This window comes from Saxophila tyrrhenica (assembly GCF_035928015.1).
Source record: "Saxophila tyrrhenica strain CCFEE 5935 chromosome Unknown scaffold_8, whole genome shotgun sequence".
Taxonomy (NCBI): Eukaryota; Fungi; Ascomycota; class Dothideomycetes; order Mycosphaerellales; family Extremaceae; genus Saxophila; species Saxophila tyrrhenica.
In genome coordinates, this window is record NW_027041740.1 from 259,723 (window position 1) to 275,977 (window position 16,255).

Consider the following 16,255-nt stretch of genomic DNA (forward strand, 5'->3'; position numbering starts at 1 on the left):
TCGCAACATCGTGGAAACGAAAGCGCAAGTCGTCAGATGCGCTACCTCCTAGGCAATCGCATTCTCATATACCCCAGAGGACCGCTATTGCCTGCTGACTCTTGGAGCCCTCCTAACTCTCTTCCTCACCACCGCTACCAACAAGAGCCACGGATCCATCCAACCCGAGCGACAGTCGCAACGATCCTTGTTCATCCCTGACCTTCGGAACAATACAAAGCTGAGAGCTATCAACAAGCTGAACCACTGTTTTGACACTGCGCGGAAGGCATCACGACGAGGAAGAAACTCGAGCACTTGGACATAATACACCCGCAGCTGCAGGCTGCTAGGACAACACCATGACGATCGCAGATGAGTTCAGGTCGCGCAACTTCAGTAAGCATTGAACAGAGATGGACAGACAGCGGGCTACACATGCTGACCAGACGCTTTGCGCAGGTATCTATGGCCAATGGTGAGCGCAGCGGGAATATTGTACAGATGGGCAGGATCTAACAAAATGCTACAGGGCTGGGGTACTCTGCATAGTTCTCTGCTTCGCGCTCGGAATCGCCAACTTCTTCAACTTGGGTCATATCTTGCTTGTCATATTCGCCGTACTATGCCTGTACGTGAAACCGCCTTCGAGCCTACGCAATCTTCCCGGCCACACCAGCTGACTCCATCTCAGAGCCTCCTCCTTCATCATCCTCTTTATCGAAATCCCGCTCCTCCTCCGAATCTGTCCCACCTCCCCGACCTTCGATAACTTCATCCGCCGCTTCGAGACGAACTACATGCGCGCCGGTATCTACGGCGTCATGTCCCTCATCCAGTGGCTTTCGTTGACCATCACCGATAGCTCCCTCATCGCGGCCGCGGTGGTTCTGCTGATTGCGGCGTGCATGTACCTGTTTGCGGGGATCAAGGGGCAGCAGTTCCAGAGTAGCAAGACGCTTGGAGGGCAGGGGGTTGCGCAGATGATTGTATGAGAGGACAGAAGCTAAGAGAGAAGAGAGATTCGGCAGGAGGTCAGTCAAAAGTGGACAATCAAGTCAAACTCCCGCAGGAGCGACTGCATAGTGGATTGCTTTGTGGGACTATGAGGGAAGGTCATCATCAGACGTTTATGTAATGAGCGCGGCGTCGGGCACCAGCGCGTGTAGTTCTAAGTATGGATTGTACGGCATACGAGAAAGTCCAATGCTCCTATTTGTTGTATCGCGAGAGTCGGAGGCTCGCTTTCTCTTGCTTAGTGATATGTGCTATACTTTGCCTTGCGTTTTAGAGATCACGTGATAGGGATTTTCATCTCGAACTACGGAATTAAACGGCGAGGAACAACATTGAAAGCCGCCACAAACACCACCTTGCCGTGCCTGCCATTGTGACAATCTTGTTTCGTGGGCAGTCCTGCTGATAATCATCTCAATACAATAGCTCCGTCATTCTGATATACCCGAAACACGTCCATAACACGAAGACAAGCCGCCGAGTATCACATCTGCGACCCTATACCGACGCATATCGCCCAAGATGGTAGGCAAGAAATCGGGACGCGCCCTGCTCAGGGAAGAAGGTACGTCTCAAAGATGCCGGTCTGCTGCTTCATTCGTTTGAGAGCATGTGCATATCCGCCATTGCACACCGCCATCACGTCTGCGCGCTGGCGGCTTTCTCCCCAACTGGATTCTTGCAGGATGCTGATCGCTCTTGCCAGGCTTACAACGCACGGACAATAATATGGAGTTCACAACTTGGCCTCAGGTGAACATGATCAATCAGAAGAACTATTACACGTATGTGTCTTGAACTTTTTTCGACAACAAGCCTGCCTGCCTTCGCGCCTCTTCCTGGCCCACAGCATTTGCTCTGATTGTAAACGAGTGCCAAGATGGTGGGAAGAAAGATCCTGGACGGACTGCGAAAGGGCAAGAAGGACGTCTATGCGCTCAATGTGCAATATGTCCGGAGGTACTGCTCTATGGTGGCGGTCGCAGTGTAGATGTTGGCTGGGTTTAGGTGAGAGTGCCTCTGCTAACCAATGACTTCAACAGTGAATTCCTCAAACGCGACGACCAAAGCATTTCATACCGGCTGCAGCAGGAAGAACGCCTAAATGCCCGCAAGAAGGCAGCAGTCGACATCGACCGCGCGCGGGCGTACGGCAACCAAGATGGTGTCCCCTACGGAGAACAGGACGTTGACCTCGATGGCGATGTCGCCATGGACGATGAACTGAACGAGAACTACGGCTCGAAAACCATTGTCATCCATGTTGGGAGTCAGAACTTGCGGCTTGGTCTGGCAACTGATGCTCTGCCGAAAACCGTGCCGATGGTGATTGCGAGAAAGGCTGCCAGGAATGAGGCTGAAGACAGTGAGCCACTGCCGAAGAGACTCAAGCTGGACGAGAACGCCACGCCGGAGGAGATGTTTGGAGACGAGGTATTGTTCCTGACTATGGGTTTGGTAGAGTTGTTGCTGACATCGTTGCAGTTCGCGAAAGAGTACAACAGCATGGCCGCAGACTTCAAAGTATCACGGAGAACGAACAAACGTCGAGTGCTGCCGAACTCCCGCGAGCTCGTCACCAAGTGGAACTCGACGAACCCGCCGGATCTCATATCAGAGCACAACGACCCATTGCGAATCGACTGGACCGAGATACCAGTGGATGCCCGTGAAGCACCTGACTTCGTCGTTGGCAACGCTGCCCTTCGCATTCCAGAGAAGACAAAGCCACGATACCGACTCCACTGGCCACTCCAGCATGGGTGGCTCAACGAGAAAGATTATGACAGCAGGAACATGCTCTACCGCGACTTCTTCCTGATACTGGAAGAGAGCATCAAGACCGAGCTGGAGTTGACGCACAAGAAGGACTGGAACCAGTATAGCTGCGTTTTCGTCATCCCTGACCTGTATGAGAAGGTGTTTGTGTCGAAGATCTTGGAAGAGCTGCTCCGTGACTTCAACTTCCAGCGGGTCTGTTTCATGCAGGAGTCCATCGCTGCAAGCTTTGGAGCCGGGTTTAGCACTGCTTGTATCGTGGACATGGGCGCACAGAAGACGAGCATCTGCTGCGTGGAGGATGGCATGTGCATTGAAGACTGTCGCATCAACCTCAAGTATGGAGGCTTCGATGTCACAGATACCTTCGTGAGGATGATGGTGTTTGACAGATTCAACTACATGGACTTCAACTTGATGAAGCGGCACGACTTTTTGCTGGCTGAGGAGTTGAAGGAGAAGTACACCACTCTATCTGACGAGAACATCACGGTCCAGCTCTACGACTTCCACCTCCGCGCACACGGGCAGGAGACGAGGAAGTACTCCTTCAAAATCTACGATGAAGGCATGCTGGCGCCAATGGGCTACTTCCGCCCTGCCATCTTCGACCACTCCTCGAAATTGGTGGGCCGCCGCAAGCTCATCCCGCCCTCCGTCGACCTCTACGACGGCAAGCGCAACGATCCGCTCAGTATCGCCCAGCTATCCGTTATTTCCTACACCGAGAAGAACATTCCGTCCGCCGTGTCCGCACCTCCAGCCAAAACCGCAGCTCCTCTCCTCGGCACTCCCATGCCACCGACAGGCATTCCAAGCAGCAAACCCAAGCTCCCAGCCCACCTTGCGCCCGAAGTCGACGGTACACCGTCCACCTCCGTCGCCGGCTCGCCACCCCCAGAAGACATTGACAACACCACCAACGACCCCTACACCCTCACCGGCGCTCAGCCGGACACCGCCCTCCTCGACCGTACCCTCCCTCTCATGCCTCTGGACCAAGCGATCCTCCTCTCCATCCATCAGGCCTCCGGCGCCGACGAACGCAAACGCCGCGACTTCCTGGGCTCGATAATGCTTATCGGCGGCGCATCCAAGACGCCCAATCTAGGAGCATATGTGGAGTCGAGGCTAAGAGCAGCGATGCCGCAGTACCCCAAGGAGATTCTCGTGGCGCCGCCGCCACGGGAGTTAGACGCGAGTGTGATTGTGTGGAAGGGCGGGAGTGTGTTTGGGAAGTTGCGGATGACGAATGATAGTTGGATTGGGCAGGTGGAGTATGATCGGCTAGGGGCGAGGATTTTGAACTATAAGTGCATGTGGCATTGGTGAGCGCAGTGGTAGGTCATTGACCGTTGCTGAGCGGCTTCGATTGTGGGTTGAGGACACAAAGTAGGGGCACCTTACGATCTCGCCATCACTTTCTTTGCTACGTAATCTGGTCTAGTGAAAGCAGCCCACCGGGCATCATAGCATGTTGGGGCATACAGCGTGAAGAGTACCGGATAATGGCAGGCTTGATAATAGGCGATCGTGTGGAGGAGGTAGAACTACACTCGGCCCGTTACTTCACATCTCCCTGTCCGGCTGCGTTCACTTCACTGTCATCACTCGCTTGTCCTTCTCTTGCATTAGGTTCACATGGAAAGTCGTCGAAGTCTCACGTGCATAGCGCCGGCTTCAGAATAGCAACGGCAGCACCCGATTGGCCGGCTGACGTGGGCTGCGCCTTCCCTCGCTTTGTTTCGAAATTCGGTGGCGCCTCCTTACAGCCAGGTGTCCTTTCAAATAACGGCCGCCTGATCGCTCCCGTCACTTCGACCAGCTGTCCTCAAAGTCTTCCATCCATATGCAGACACCTCCTGCAGTCAAGCCACCATGGAGACCACCTCTATGCCCTCAACCAGCTATTCGCCTCAGATCTTCTTCGAAAACATGGCCGCTTCACCCGACAACAGCAGCTACTTGAAACTCGAGGACGTTCACGCATCCTCTCCTTCCACCTCCACCACCACCACCTCACACCCTCAAGGCTCACCAGATCCCATTGTCGTGCACTCCAAGCCGGCGAAGAAGCGCAAGTCTTGGGGTCAGCAATTACCAGAGCCCACCACCACTCTCCCGCCGCGTAAGCGAGCAAAAACCGAAGACGAAAAGGAGCAGCGGCGGATAGAGCGTATCAAGCGGAACCGCGCCGCTGCACACAACAGCAGGGAGCGCAAGAGACGAGAAACCGACACTCTCGCCGTCCAGCTGGCTCGAGCAAAAGCGGAATTGGCTGCTTACCGCAACCTGCACGGCCCGCTTCCCGACAGCGTGGTTCTGCCTGAAGTGACTTTGAGCACTGGAACAGAGAGGTACCAATCGTCAAGAACTACCAGAAGACTGAACCCGATCACTAACACTATACAGGGCCGACACGCCAGTGCCATCACTCGTCGGATCACGAGGATCAGTCGACTACACCGCTAGCCCACCATCACCCGCAAAGCTCGACGACCTCTTCGAATCCGAGCCAGTCATTAAACAAGAACCAGACTTATCCTACCCAACACCGGCAATGACCACACCCGACTTCACCCTTTTCGATCCCACTAGGAAGCAAAGCCAACCCTCGCTCCTCAACCAGACACAACATTCTGCCGCAATGTTGTGCGACCTGCCGTGTCGGTTGAGGAAGCGCAGCAACCTAACTTCGACTTCTTGGTGGGTGAATCTCTTCCTCCATACGATGGCGTTCCAGCACCAGATGATATGCAAGGCTATCCTTCTGGCATGCTGGAGTCATTCCCCTTCACGAATGGCGCGTTTGATTCAAGCTTCAACGCACCGCTTGACTTCTCGTTCGAGGACTTCCTCCACCAGGACGACCTCTCTGCTTCTGTCCCGGCGGACGGCGGCGTTGGCGCAGCTTAAAGCAGCGACTCGCCAAGCCGTCCACCAACAGGGCGCTTCGGCGCTTCAGCAGCGGTCAACTCTGATGGTTGGCGGTCAGACGGCGGGCAGTTCGGCGAGCGTTGTAACAGAGCATCAACCCACAGACACGAAGGCGTATGAGAAGCAGCATAATGGGGAAGGCGATCATGAGATGGGTGGAATGGGTGATGGCGTTCGGCGTTGATTGAGGCACAGGATAGCGTCTGTACCACCAAACGAAGACATGATGCTTGCCACTTCTGTTGACAATCCTAGACCCTGTTATGTCTCCCACATCACAATTTAGAGCCGTTGCCTTCCGTCCAGTTTGTACCTCAAGCTGATGGATGGCAGGTCTCTCCGAGCCAGCTGTACAAAGACCCCAGGTGTGTCGCTGCTTACAATTGCCACAAAGTCGCATTGCTGCCTTTCGGGGGCATTCTCGACAACGAAAGATGGCTCTCCAACCCCTAGTGACAACGGGATGCTCCAAGACAGTCCTAAGACAACAAATGGTAACCCGGCACTTCAAAGACAAACAAGTCACTCTGTCGCGCGATACTTCCTTGATGCCGCCAGTCATATAGGCTCACCTCCCACCAAAACCGTGCTCTTCTTCACCCTACCTTACCCACAGCAAATCGACCACAACCTGCTCTGTCTAGCAACCTCGAAACTCCCACTTCCTTGTCATCCAAGATGAGGATCACCGACCTCGAAGCGTGCCTTGGGCTCAAGGCTTGTCTCAGGCATCCCAACGACCAGCCTAAAGCTCTGGGAAATCTGTATCGCAACATCGCCAGAATCAGAGGAGCATACGATCCGATCTGGGATGCAGCGAAGCTGCGGCAAGAGTCAGACCGGCTGTTTGAGCTGCTGGGCCCGGATCTTTGGCCGGATCCAACGACGGTCGATACTACCTCGTGGCTCTTCGACCCACAAGTGGACAATCGGAAAGTTCTCTGGCCCGGCTATCTGGTGTATGGGAGAGCACGTGACCACAATCAGTAAGTGTTTGCAAGTCTAGATGGCTCTCGGCTTGACTAACGTGATGAAGATTGCGTGCGCACTTCACCAATATCCTGTACGAGAAGTGCTGCAACTACACCGCCGGTCAGCGCAAAAACAATCAAGACGACAAACAGAAGGCACTCGCGCAGCCCGACCGTGCCTCTAACCACCAAGCGCCTGCGAACGTCACAGGTCAGCCAACGCCACGAAACGAGACAGCGGTCGCAGAGGACTCTGTCGCTGACCTCGCGGACAACGTGTCACTGGCCACTATCTCTCCCAAGCGTGATGCTGGCGTGGTCTATCCCGAGCAGAGTGGTGACGGGCTTGAAATATCCGACTCCCGGTCTCTCTCCCGCACTCTTCGCTCTGATATTGACCGGCAACTGATTGAAGATCGTGTACGCAGAGGCACGTTACCAGCCTTTGTGACACCGCCACAGACCTCGCGTTCCCAGCGTCAATACCCTGCTCCGTCTTCCAGCGCAGCCGACCTCACCCAGAACAAGCGGAAGTACGGCTCCCTTGTTGAACTTGGCGCATCTCCTGAGGCATTGCAAGCAAAGCAGCGCAAGGTGAGTAGCTTGTTATTTAGATCTTGAGTCTCGTCGCTCGAAAGATTACTCCTCATCAGGTCAGCACAGCATCAGACTACACTCCGCTGAAGTGCGAAGACGCCGCAAACGAGACATTCGCTTCGCGCCCCTCGTCAGCAGCTGGTGGTCGAGATGGCCAGACGCTAGGCTCACATGATCGTCCGGCTTACGATGCTACGCCTACCACTGTTTGCAAAGGCCATGCTACCGGCGTCAGGGACCGCTCTGTCCATCTCACGACAAGTGATGTTGGAGTCAGTCACACTCCGCAGTTCCGCTCCCAGGCCAGCACAGGCCCACGTCCCTCAAGCTCCTACTCCAATCATTCCACCGGCGCTGCTCAGCAAAACATGGCTCCAGGTCACAGCGGCGAGAGCGCAAATGTGGTTAGGCAGACGCCACCCATCGCAACTCTGCAGGCCCACCACACAAAGCAATCTGTTTCCGGGCCCTCGCAAACCCGCCTTGAGCACTCTCAAACGAAGCTGCCAGAGTCCACTCCCCGCTCAAACGAAGTACATCATCAGGAGCCAACACCATCGTCCGCCATTACTCCAGCTCCAGCACAGCCCCTTCCGAGGAAGAGACTCAACATCGAAATCCGGACTACCTTGCATCCGGGCACGGAGAGGTCTGTGAAGTTACAATTTCGGTTCGGTCTGAGCACTCACAGCACCGTTCAAGACCTTTTTGCCGCTGTGGATCACAAGATGGGAGGTTTGCTGGCTGATGCTGAAGTGCGCAGTCTGAGTCTGGAAGTTCAGCAGACACAGGCTCGAGATGATCATCTGGGGACGTTCTACATTGTCAGGGACGGTGCGCAGGCATGGCAGCACTGCGTGAGGGGATTGGCAAGGCTGTCTGGGGAGACTGTTGAGCTGCTCGGTCATGTTGGGAGTGTGGCGCGAAGGAGGCAAGGGTGAGGGATTATGAAGTGTGAGTGATGGTACTGAGTGATGGCACTGAGTGATGGTGATCTCCTGCCAGGATCTGTGCAGAGGGTGCTGTCATAACATGACTGCACCGACTGCTCTAGGCTGTTTTGTTCTTGGTCTTTTTAGCTGGGCTCATCTGTACATAGACGGTCCGAATGCATTCGAGGTTGAAGTCTGTATTAACCTTGTCAAGCTTGTCTCTTCTGCTCAGCTTGTCAACACGTGATCAACATATCTGAGTCTTGGCAGAAGCGGAACGTCTAGGTAAGGCACCTCAGTCTTCTCTAGCCCCTAGCCAGCGTACATACCTCCCGCCTCTAGTACTCCGCAGATCTCTCACAGCCAGGCGGATCTCAGAATACATTGGAAGGACCACATCAGTGCCACAGATGCGGCGTCTTGCTCTCGAGCAAGACGCCGTAAATGGATTAAGCACCTTACACGCGCTGTACATCGCCATGCTACTCCCCGTCCTCTCGCCACACGCCCCAGGATGATTTACTTCCAAATGGAAGGCTAGGGAGACTCTCGCTGGATAATTCACCCTCTTCCAGAGCCTCATGAAGCTATAGGCTGCCATCACCGACACTCTGGAAGATAGTGGATGGCCTTACAACGGATTCATCTTCGATACAAAGGTTTGAGACTATTCACCCGTAGTGGTACGGTAAGACACCGTCAAGACAATGCAGTTGTCTTCGCTCCCCCGACACCTCTCTGCTTGTCAAGCCATATAAGAAACCTCCATGTCACCGGCTCTTCGCTCATCTCTACACTCGCTACATTCTGAACGTCTTCTCCCAACTTGCGCCTCTCACACCCTCAAAAGCACGCGACCCCCTTGCCATTTCATTAACATGGGGATCCACGACCTTGAGAGCTCACTTGGTTTGATGCAGTCTGTCGGAAGCTCAAATGTGGATGCAAGAAGCTACAGCCTCACTGCGCTGGCAGATCTGCACACATCCATCAAACGAATGAAGAAGGCCTTCCGGCCACAGCTTTCAGGGTCGTTCTCTGACCCTTCCAAGCTTCGAGCGGAGGCGGATGCGCTCTTCGATAGACTGGGGCCTCAGCTTTGGCCAGATCCGGAGCAGGTCGATACCTCCTCGTGGCTGTCCAACCCCAAGATCGATAACTTGAGTGGCCATTGGCGCCACCACCGTGAGTTCAAAGTTCCGGCAGTTCGGGAGGAGTAGGTATCTCGGCCTTAGCACTTTCGTACTAATGCTGACTGGAACCTAGATTATGTGAGCATCTTGTCCAGCTCATCTATGAGAAGTGCTACTACGAGAGACAGCAGAGCTCACAAGAAAATGCTGTTTCAGCGGCTTCATATGTCCCTGAGAAAGGGGTAGAGACCGACTCTTCACCGTCTCCGGAACGAGGTGCCCCGTCTGAACTAGCTTCACCACGATGCACACCACCAACAGCCTTGATAGGAGGCATCATCAGGAAATTCTCAATAACTTCGCTCTCAGAATTCGGTGATGGCGATAATCTTTCGGCAGAACAAACTTCGCCCAAAGCTCTCGAGCCCGTTCCAGGCTCCGCCACTGGCGTTCTCCCATCTAGCAGCGGCTACCGCGATCGGACTGGACGATCAGAACAAAACCATTCGCCAGAGTCGACCATGCCACCGCCTCCCCAACCTTCCGCTCACCGACCAAGCAAGAGGCCCAAGAGACCTCTGTCACCTTCAAGTCACGACCAAGCTTCAGCTCACGAACCGCCGAAGAAGCAAACGGAATAAGGATATCGGTAATCTTTGAATGATAAGCCCCTGCCTCTATCACTTCCTTCACGCAGCGTCAGCAGCCCAGCACAATTTCAGCAACAGGCTTACGATTCTAACGCTGCTGCTGGGACATCGACACGCGTGCCACAATCATCGTTGTCGACTAAGGGAAAGCACATCACCCCAACAGTCTCGAGTGATTTCGCAGCCAGCAGCCCGGCGGTCACTCTTGCACAAGCTGAAGGCCCGAGAACCTACTCGTCTGGCAACGCAACAGCTGGCCAGGCAGGTGGGAGGACCGCTGCCTCTTCGGGCTACTCCGTCCATGGCCCTTCTCTTCATAAAAGAAGCCAGGTGCCAAGACTCATCGATCGCCATACTCGTACTGCGAAACCACAATCGGGCTCTGATCTGTCTGATCGTCCATCTTTCGGCTCAACGGGTCCTCTCCTAGAACAAGCAGCCTCTACGCGCAGCCAGCCAGCACGCTTGAGCATGAATGCACATGGAGTGCCGCAACAAGCCCCTTCCAGGCCTGATGCCTTCCGAAACACCGCTGAAGCATCTGCCACCTCTTCTGCGGCGAACGCATCGAGACTTACTCCGACGTGTAAGATCATCGACATCAGCGTGAAGTTCAAGCAAGATCATGCCGACGTGTATGTCTTCGTGCAGGTCGACGCCGGCACGACTGTTCAGGATGCCTTCGATGCCATCAACAGGAAGCTGCAAGGACCTCTACCCCGTATCAGAGTCAAAACACTCACGTTCGAAGCACAGGAGGGCTATCACTCCGACTGTAGAAAAGCAGTGTACCACATCGAAGCTGGAGATGCAGCCACCTGGAAAGTGTGCGTTTCGATGTTCGTGGCGTCTGCTGATGAGATCAATCTCCTCGCTCGGCTGAAGGTCTCCGAGTGGGAGGGGCAGAGGTGATTGACTATGATAGAGATTTGGAGAAGGATGGTGAGTTTGGACAGGATACTGGACAGGCATGAAGATGAACAGCTGCCCGATTGGGAGCGCACATTGCTTCTGCGGCTGGTCTCATGGATACCATTTGCAATTGGCCGTGATTTGCTAGTGCAGCTTGATACACCTTCATTCGCCTAGATAGACAGCCAAAGGCCGCTTCCAAAGACCTCCGGCACGTGTCCATACCTTCCAGCGTACTATTCACCTTATTCGCCTGTGCAAGCTAGCCGTTCGCTAGTTTGATGCAGATGTTCGGTGACCACCAAGAGAAAGCAGAGGCATTGCTCACCGCCTTATACTGCCGCTTTTGAGGGCTTCAAGCCAATTAGATCCGAGGCTCGATATCCTTGAACATACCTGACCTCAGTCCATGCTCGAAGAGCAAACGGACAAACACTGTGAGGTCGTATGATGCATTCAATATGGCACACAGCAGGGCGCCTGAGTCTCCTGGCCCAACGAGCTAATTACCGATCTGTCTCTCAAGTAATGGGCCGCTGCGATCAGCTTACTTCCTTTAAATCCACTTGCCAGCATGGACGATATGGCCCTTGCCAACAAACTCTCAGAATACAACCAGAATATAGAGGGCGCAGACATTGACAGCGTCTCACCACCTGAACTGGGTGTAGACCCTGATGAATTGAGACCCGAAGCGTCTGCGCTTGTCCACGACCATGAAGCTGTACTGTGTGAGTCGCGGCTAGCGCTTGAGACGACTTCCAATCCTTGCCACAGCTTGCACAGCTCTGCAAACTCGGGCGCAGATAGCATTGCGCCTCTGGTCCTCGACCTCTAAGCTCTGAAAGATGAAGCCTCAGTTGCACTTGGAGCGAAGTGTTTGAACGTCAGAAGGCTTTGCAACGGCTCATACCACGAGATCTTCGTACTTGATTTCGAGGGCAACGCTTCAAACGCTCCGGGTAGGTCCGCCATTCTCCACTGTGTGATCGAGGGTCAACCGACATTCTAAGAATTGTCTACCATTTTGAGATCTCAAGACACTCACTGACCTCTCTACCCACTATTAGGATCCTGCGTTGCAAGATGCCCACGTACCGTCGAGCACCCCGAGCACATGCAAAGTGCCATTGCCACGATGCAATATGTCAAGGCCCACAGCGCAATACCGGTGCCGACGGTGTTGTTCTCAAACCTGGATCACAACAACGTACCATACGTAATCATGGATCGGCTGCCGGGAAAGCCCCTGAGAAAGCTATGGCAACATCTCAGCCTCGATCATAAGAGAGCTGCGATCAGGCAGACCGCTTGGGTGCTGAGTCAACTGTCCTCCCTGAAGTTCAACCGAATTGGCGGTCTGCACCCTGGCGGCGTTGGATCGTTCTATCCTATGCTGTGGCATGGGCATCCTCCCGCGGTCCATTTCGCGCCACTGCCGATTACCTCGCGAGCTTTGTTGAGTCCATCGAATTTGTAAGTCCAAACATGAACGACTTTTGAGGTATCCGACGTAGTTCTGTGCTGCGCTTGTTGCGGTTTCTGGCTTCTTTTTGTGCTAGAGATCTTCATCAGTCCTGCTCAGCCAGACACGCTCTCTCCGCCGGAGTTAGGTAGCAGGAAACGCTTTGAGGAGCCGTCAGTATGAAGAGAAACCAAGAGGCCTGCTAATTTGTTATGCATATCTGTAGTGGCGCTCGGATATTCATGACCTCCGCCAGCAACCGGACATGATCATTCGTAGTGCGAGCTCTTCACCGCTGCTGCAGCCACCTTTCCGTCTGATCCATGCCGACTTTGATGCCCAGAACTTGCTGTTCGCCCAGCTAGACGAGGATTGCGAACCGCTGCTGGCTGGTGTCATTGACTGGGACCATGCCTTTACAGGGCCGCTGTATTATCTTTTCGAGTACCCCATTTTCATGCAAGACGACGACTCCAATCCTGAACAGTATGCTGAAAATAAAATCCTACGACAAGAGCTCGTACGGTCTCTACAGGAGTGCTCGCAAGAGCTTGGCGAATCACCAGCTCTGGCGAGACAGTGCTTTCAGGAGTAAGTCGATGTTCTCCAGTGTCTGATCGAGTGCTATGTGGTGCCTCCAGGCTACACCGAACTTTCTCTTCGTTGGAAAGGCTCGCTTGTAAGACCATTCGGTGGTGATGATCTCTGTCAGACGCACGGTCGTTCCAGGTGAGCGTGGCATTCACGAACCTCGCTAACGCTTCTATCCGTCGGTATAAGAAGAGTTACCTCTTGAACGAGTTTCACAACCTCTTCATATCGTCTCAGCGCGATGAACGTGTCCGTACCGGTTTTGCATGCGACCTTTTTGAGGATCTGCGGGCTGGTACGGGTATGGCTTACACAGGCAGGTTCGATTACGAACCAGACGAGATCGAGGCGGTGACCTACACTAGTTCCTCCCAGGATGGCAACTCTGAGGATGTGTCTGACTTCTGTCGATGGGGTTTGGTCGATTGCAGTGCTGTATTGTTGATGCCGATTGATACATTTTTAAGGGCGGTGGGAAGTTACGACTCCAAAGCCATCATATCTGCGATATCTAACCATCTGATTTATAAAATCACCTGCTGTTAGAATCGCGAGGAGCACTAGATCTTGACTAATGTAATATTCCGAAAGCACCACTCCCCGGGCAACGCTCAGGTGATAATCTCCCCATAGACGATGACTTCGTCCTCCGGCCTGCCCGCAAGCTCCTTGAAGCACATCCGCCAAGTGACAGGATCGTCTTTTGATACGCCAAAGGGCTCAAAGTCATCCTCACAATTCTCCGGCCGCAGCTCCAGCTCAAGCACTGGCTCAATGAGACGTCGATGCAACCTCTGCGTGACCTTGTCGAAGAGCTCTTCTACCGTAGTCTGGCCGTCCACTTCGATGAACGTGCGGGTCTTCACCTGACTACTCTTGAGCCTGATGATGAAACTCTTCTCCTCTCGCCGATGGCTCAGAGGAGTGTCTGACGGCTGAGGAGCTGTTGGGGTCTGCTCGGTGCCATTGAGATGATACTGCTCGCGCGTGTTTTGCGGGCCATCGTGGTCTGAGCGATTCACAGAGCTTCCCGTAGCAGTCGTCATGCCGCCTCTAAGAATTGGCAGCCCGCCAGCTCGTGGATCTGCTGTCTCGATAGGGGTGTGGGTGGGGGACATTGGTGCGTCAGCCATAGTCAGCTGTCGCTCGACACCACCCGAAGTGGTCGAGTGAAGTGATGTCGGGGCCGCCGCATGCCCATTCTGCGCCATCTGCTGCCGACTGTGTACAACCTTGACGGCAGGAGTGACGGGAGGCTTGAGCTCTGTTGAGGTCCTGTCCGCCATGCTTCCTCTTTGGTCCACGGATTGCTCAGGATGGTCAACGGGTCGAACATCGCCAGGCGTCTTGTCGCCCAAGGTGAAAGAATGCGGATTATCAGGGGCCGCGCTATGGCTTGGAGAGTACACGATGGAATGATGATCCCGAAGGGAGCCGTTTTGGACAAGTCGAAGGAGTTGCTCGCGCTTGGCGGGCGTCGTAACTGCACCATCAAGGAACGCCGGGAGTTGCTCCATCCTCTGTTCTCTCAAAGCCTCAGAAGCCTGCGGATGGAGTGATGCCAATTCCGTTGCACGCCCATGAGAGGACGGCGAACCGTCGGCATTAATTCTCGAAGATTGCTCCTGCTCGTTCTCTGGATGAGCAACGACAGCCGAAGAGCCATCTTGTGCTGCCTGACCAACCAAGTTTTGGTTGGCCACGAGGAGAGAGGTGGTTTCGCGATTGGCGTCCGTCGTCCACTCCGGCGTGCTGGCTCTATTGTCTGTCGGATCCGCACCGCGAGTCTGCTTTGCGCTGTTGAGTTCGAGAGTGGAAACTTCTGCGGTACCATTAGGCTCGTTGGATGTCTCCCAGTTACCGGGCTTTCGCCTGCTGCTTATCACTGAGGCAAGCTTATGTGATGTCAGCTTCAAAACAACAAGAGACGGATGTTGCAACTTGGCTGATTTAGCCACCCTGGGTGGTGACCTGTCTTCCATACTCGGACTTCTGCTGCGTTTCTGCGTTAACACCGAAGTTCCATCAGCAGTAGGGTGTAGCGGCGTCGATGCTCTGCTCGAGCTAGATGAAGTGAGGAACCGTCTTCTCCGCGGAATCCCCAGGCCATCGTAACTCGACGAGCGACTTCGAGCGACAGGACTGGGGTCTTCTATGGGGAACATCGTGTTCAACGACCTGAACATTGTAAGACGGGAATCGGCCTGATCAGCCGACGAAGCCGCAGGTGTTGATACAACTGCATCGGACTTGCGCCGTCGTCGTGAAGTCGTTGCAGGCCGGTTGTACTTTCGGGCGTATGGCTGCTCATGCTGCGCGTCAGGCCTGCTGTTGGTGTTCTTGCCGGAGAGGTTGTTGGCTTCAGATTCTTCTCGTTTTCGTCGTTTCCGCGCCGACTTCTGGTTTTCGTAATGACGAAGGCATTTGCTGTAAATGAGAGCGTGGAAGTGCTCGCGTAGTCTACGTCGAGTAAGCATGGCAGGCAGCGCATATGGAGAGGGTCGCCTTACATTTCCTTGTCGTCCAGATCGTCGAATCGAAGGTACCGAGTCCAGTTGCCGTTCTGCAGTACGCAAGGGTAGAGGGTCAGCCGGTGTCTCAATGCTCAGTCATCTCGATGCCATAGAAGGATTCAAAAGGCCTCAGAGCATCTCTTGCAGTGTGATCGTATCTTGGAGAAGCCTTTCGCCGATCAGTACTTACCCAGTCCTCGACAGCAGGATCACAAAGCCAGCCTGAAGTATCAGTAGGAGGGTTGGGCCAGAGGTCAGGCCCTACCGTCCGAAAGAGCTGCTCGATCTCGTGCTGGAGGTCAGGTAAACCAGGAAGAGGTGTAGGAAGACTATTTTGATGCGCTCGTTTCAGCTCGTCGATACGGGCAAGCAGTATCCGAATAGGTTCTGATTGAGCACTGTCTTTGGTCTCTCGTGACAGTCCTTTGGCCCATTTGAAGCCAAGCTGGCGCTCGAGAGTAGTGATGGAGCCTTTGGATCGCATGTTCGCTGGAGAGTCAAGCTGGTGACAATGAAGTTGGTCGGGCGAATCCAGCAGTTCTCCAAGACCCAACCGCCCCGAAAAAGGCCACCTTACTCCCGTCGAAGGGCTATCGTTGTCTGTGAGAAGACCACCTCCCACCGCGCACTCTGACCTAGTGGGCCAACACCATTGTCGGCAGCTTGAAGGTGACTTTTCAAGGAAAGCGAGGATCAGGCCGGAATCCTCTTTGCTCATCAGAACACTAGACGCATCGAGAGGAGAGGTAACCGTGCCTCAACGCCACCTCACCCCATGA

General features: G+C 54.3%; 8 protein-coding genes across 8 annotated transcripts; 7 read left to right on the forward strand and 1 right to left on the reverse strand.

Annotated features, from left to right (window-relative positions):
* Positions 1-341: 341 nt before the first annotated feature.
* On the forward strand, positions 342-974 carry TVP18 (Golgi apparatus membrane protein tvp18; the record flags this gene model as incomplete). Its single annotated transcript, XM_064802653.1, has 4 exons — positions 342-378; positions 442-457; positions 512-610; positions 674-974. 4 exons carry the CDS (start codon positions 342-344, stop codon positions 972-974), a joined length of 453 nt encoding a protein of 150 aa, XP_064658778.1.
* A 902-nt stretch (positions 975-1,876) lies between these two features.
* Positions 1,877-4,107, forward strand: ARP8 (actin-like protein arp8; the record flags this gene model as incomplete). Its single annotated transcript, XM_064802654.1, has 3 exons — positions 1,877-1,956; positions 2,040-2,430; positions 2,482-4,107. 3 exons carry the CDS (start codon positions 1,877-1,879, stop codon positions 4,105-4,107), a joined length of 2,097 nt encoding a protein of 698 aa, XP_064658779.1.
* A 546-nt stretch (positions 4,108-4,653) lies between these two features.
* Positions 4,654-5,691, forward strand: HAC1 (transcription factor that binds to CRE motif; the record flags this gene model as incomplete). The annotated part of the gene is made up of 3 exons (XM_064802655.1): positions 4,654-5,132; positions 5,188-5,293; positions 5,374-5,691. 3 exons carry the CDS (start codon positions 4,654-4,656, stop codon positions 5,689-5,691), a joined length of 903 nt encoding a protein of 300 aa, XP_064658780.1.
* A 699-nt stretch (positions 5,692-6,390) lies between these two features.
* On the forward strand, positions 6,391-8,221 carry LTR77_005411 (uncharacterized protein; the record flags this gene model as incomplete). The annotated part of the gene is made up of 3 exons (XM_064802656.1): positions 6,391-6,698; positions 6,749-7,277; positions 7,337-8,221. The coding sequence occupies 3 exons, from the start codon at positions 6,391-6,393 to the stop codon at positions 8,219-8,221; spliced, it is 1,722 nt and encodes a 573-aa protein (XP_064658781.1).
* Positions 8,222-9,090: 869 nt separating this feature from the next.
* Positions 9,091-9,986, forward strand: LTR77_005412 (uncharacterized protein; the record flags this gene model as incomplete). Its single annotated transcript, XM_064802657.1, has 2 exons — positions 9,091-9,428; positions 9,479-9,986. The coding sequence occupies 2 exons, from the start codon at positions 9,091-9,093 to the stop codon at positions 9,984-9,986; spliced, it is 846 nt and encodes a 281-aa protein (XP_064658782.1).
* A 480-nt stretch (positions 9,987-10,466) lies between these two features.
* LTR77_005413 (uncharacterized protein) lies at positions 10,467-10,907 on the forward strand (the record flags this gene model as incomplete). Its single annotated transcript, XM_064802658.1, has 1 exon — positions 10,467-10,907. One exon carries the CDS (start codon positions 10,467-10,469, stop codon positions 10,905-10,907), a length of 441 nt encoding a protein of 146 aa, XP_064658783.1.
* Positions 10,908-12,045: 1,138 nt separating this feature from the next.
* On the forward strand, positions 12,046-12,967 carry LTR77_005414 (uncharacterized protein; the record flags this gene model as incomplete). The annotated part of the gene is made up of 3 exons (XM_064802659.1): positions 12,046-12,383; positions 12,483-12,549; positions 12,599-12,967. 3 exons carry the CDS (start codon positions 12,046-12,048, stop codon positions 12,965-12,967), a joined length of 774 nt encoding a protein of 257 aa, XP_064658784.1.
* A 607-nt stretch (positions 12,968-13,574) lies between these two features.
* LTR77_005415 (uncharacterized protein) lies at positions 13,575-15,960 on the reverse strand (the record flags this gene model as incomplete). The annotated part of the gene is made up of 3 exons (XM_064802660.1): positions 13,575-15,423; positions 15,474-15,526; positions 15,667-15,960. The coding sequence occupies 3 exons, from the start codon at positions 15,958-15,960 to the stop codon at positions 13,575-13,577; spliced, it is 2,196 nt and encodes a 731-aa protein (XP_064658785.1).
* Between the last annotated feature and the right edge of the window lie 295 nt (positions 15,961-16,255).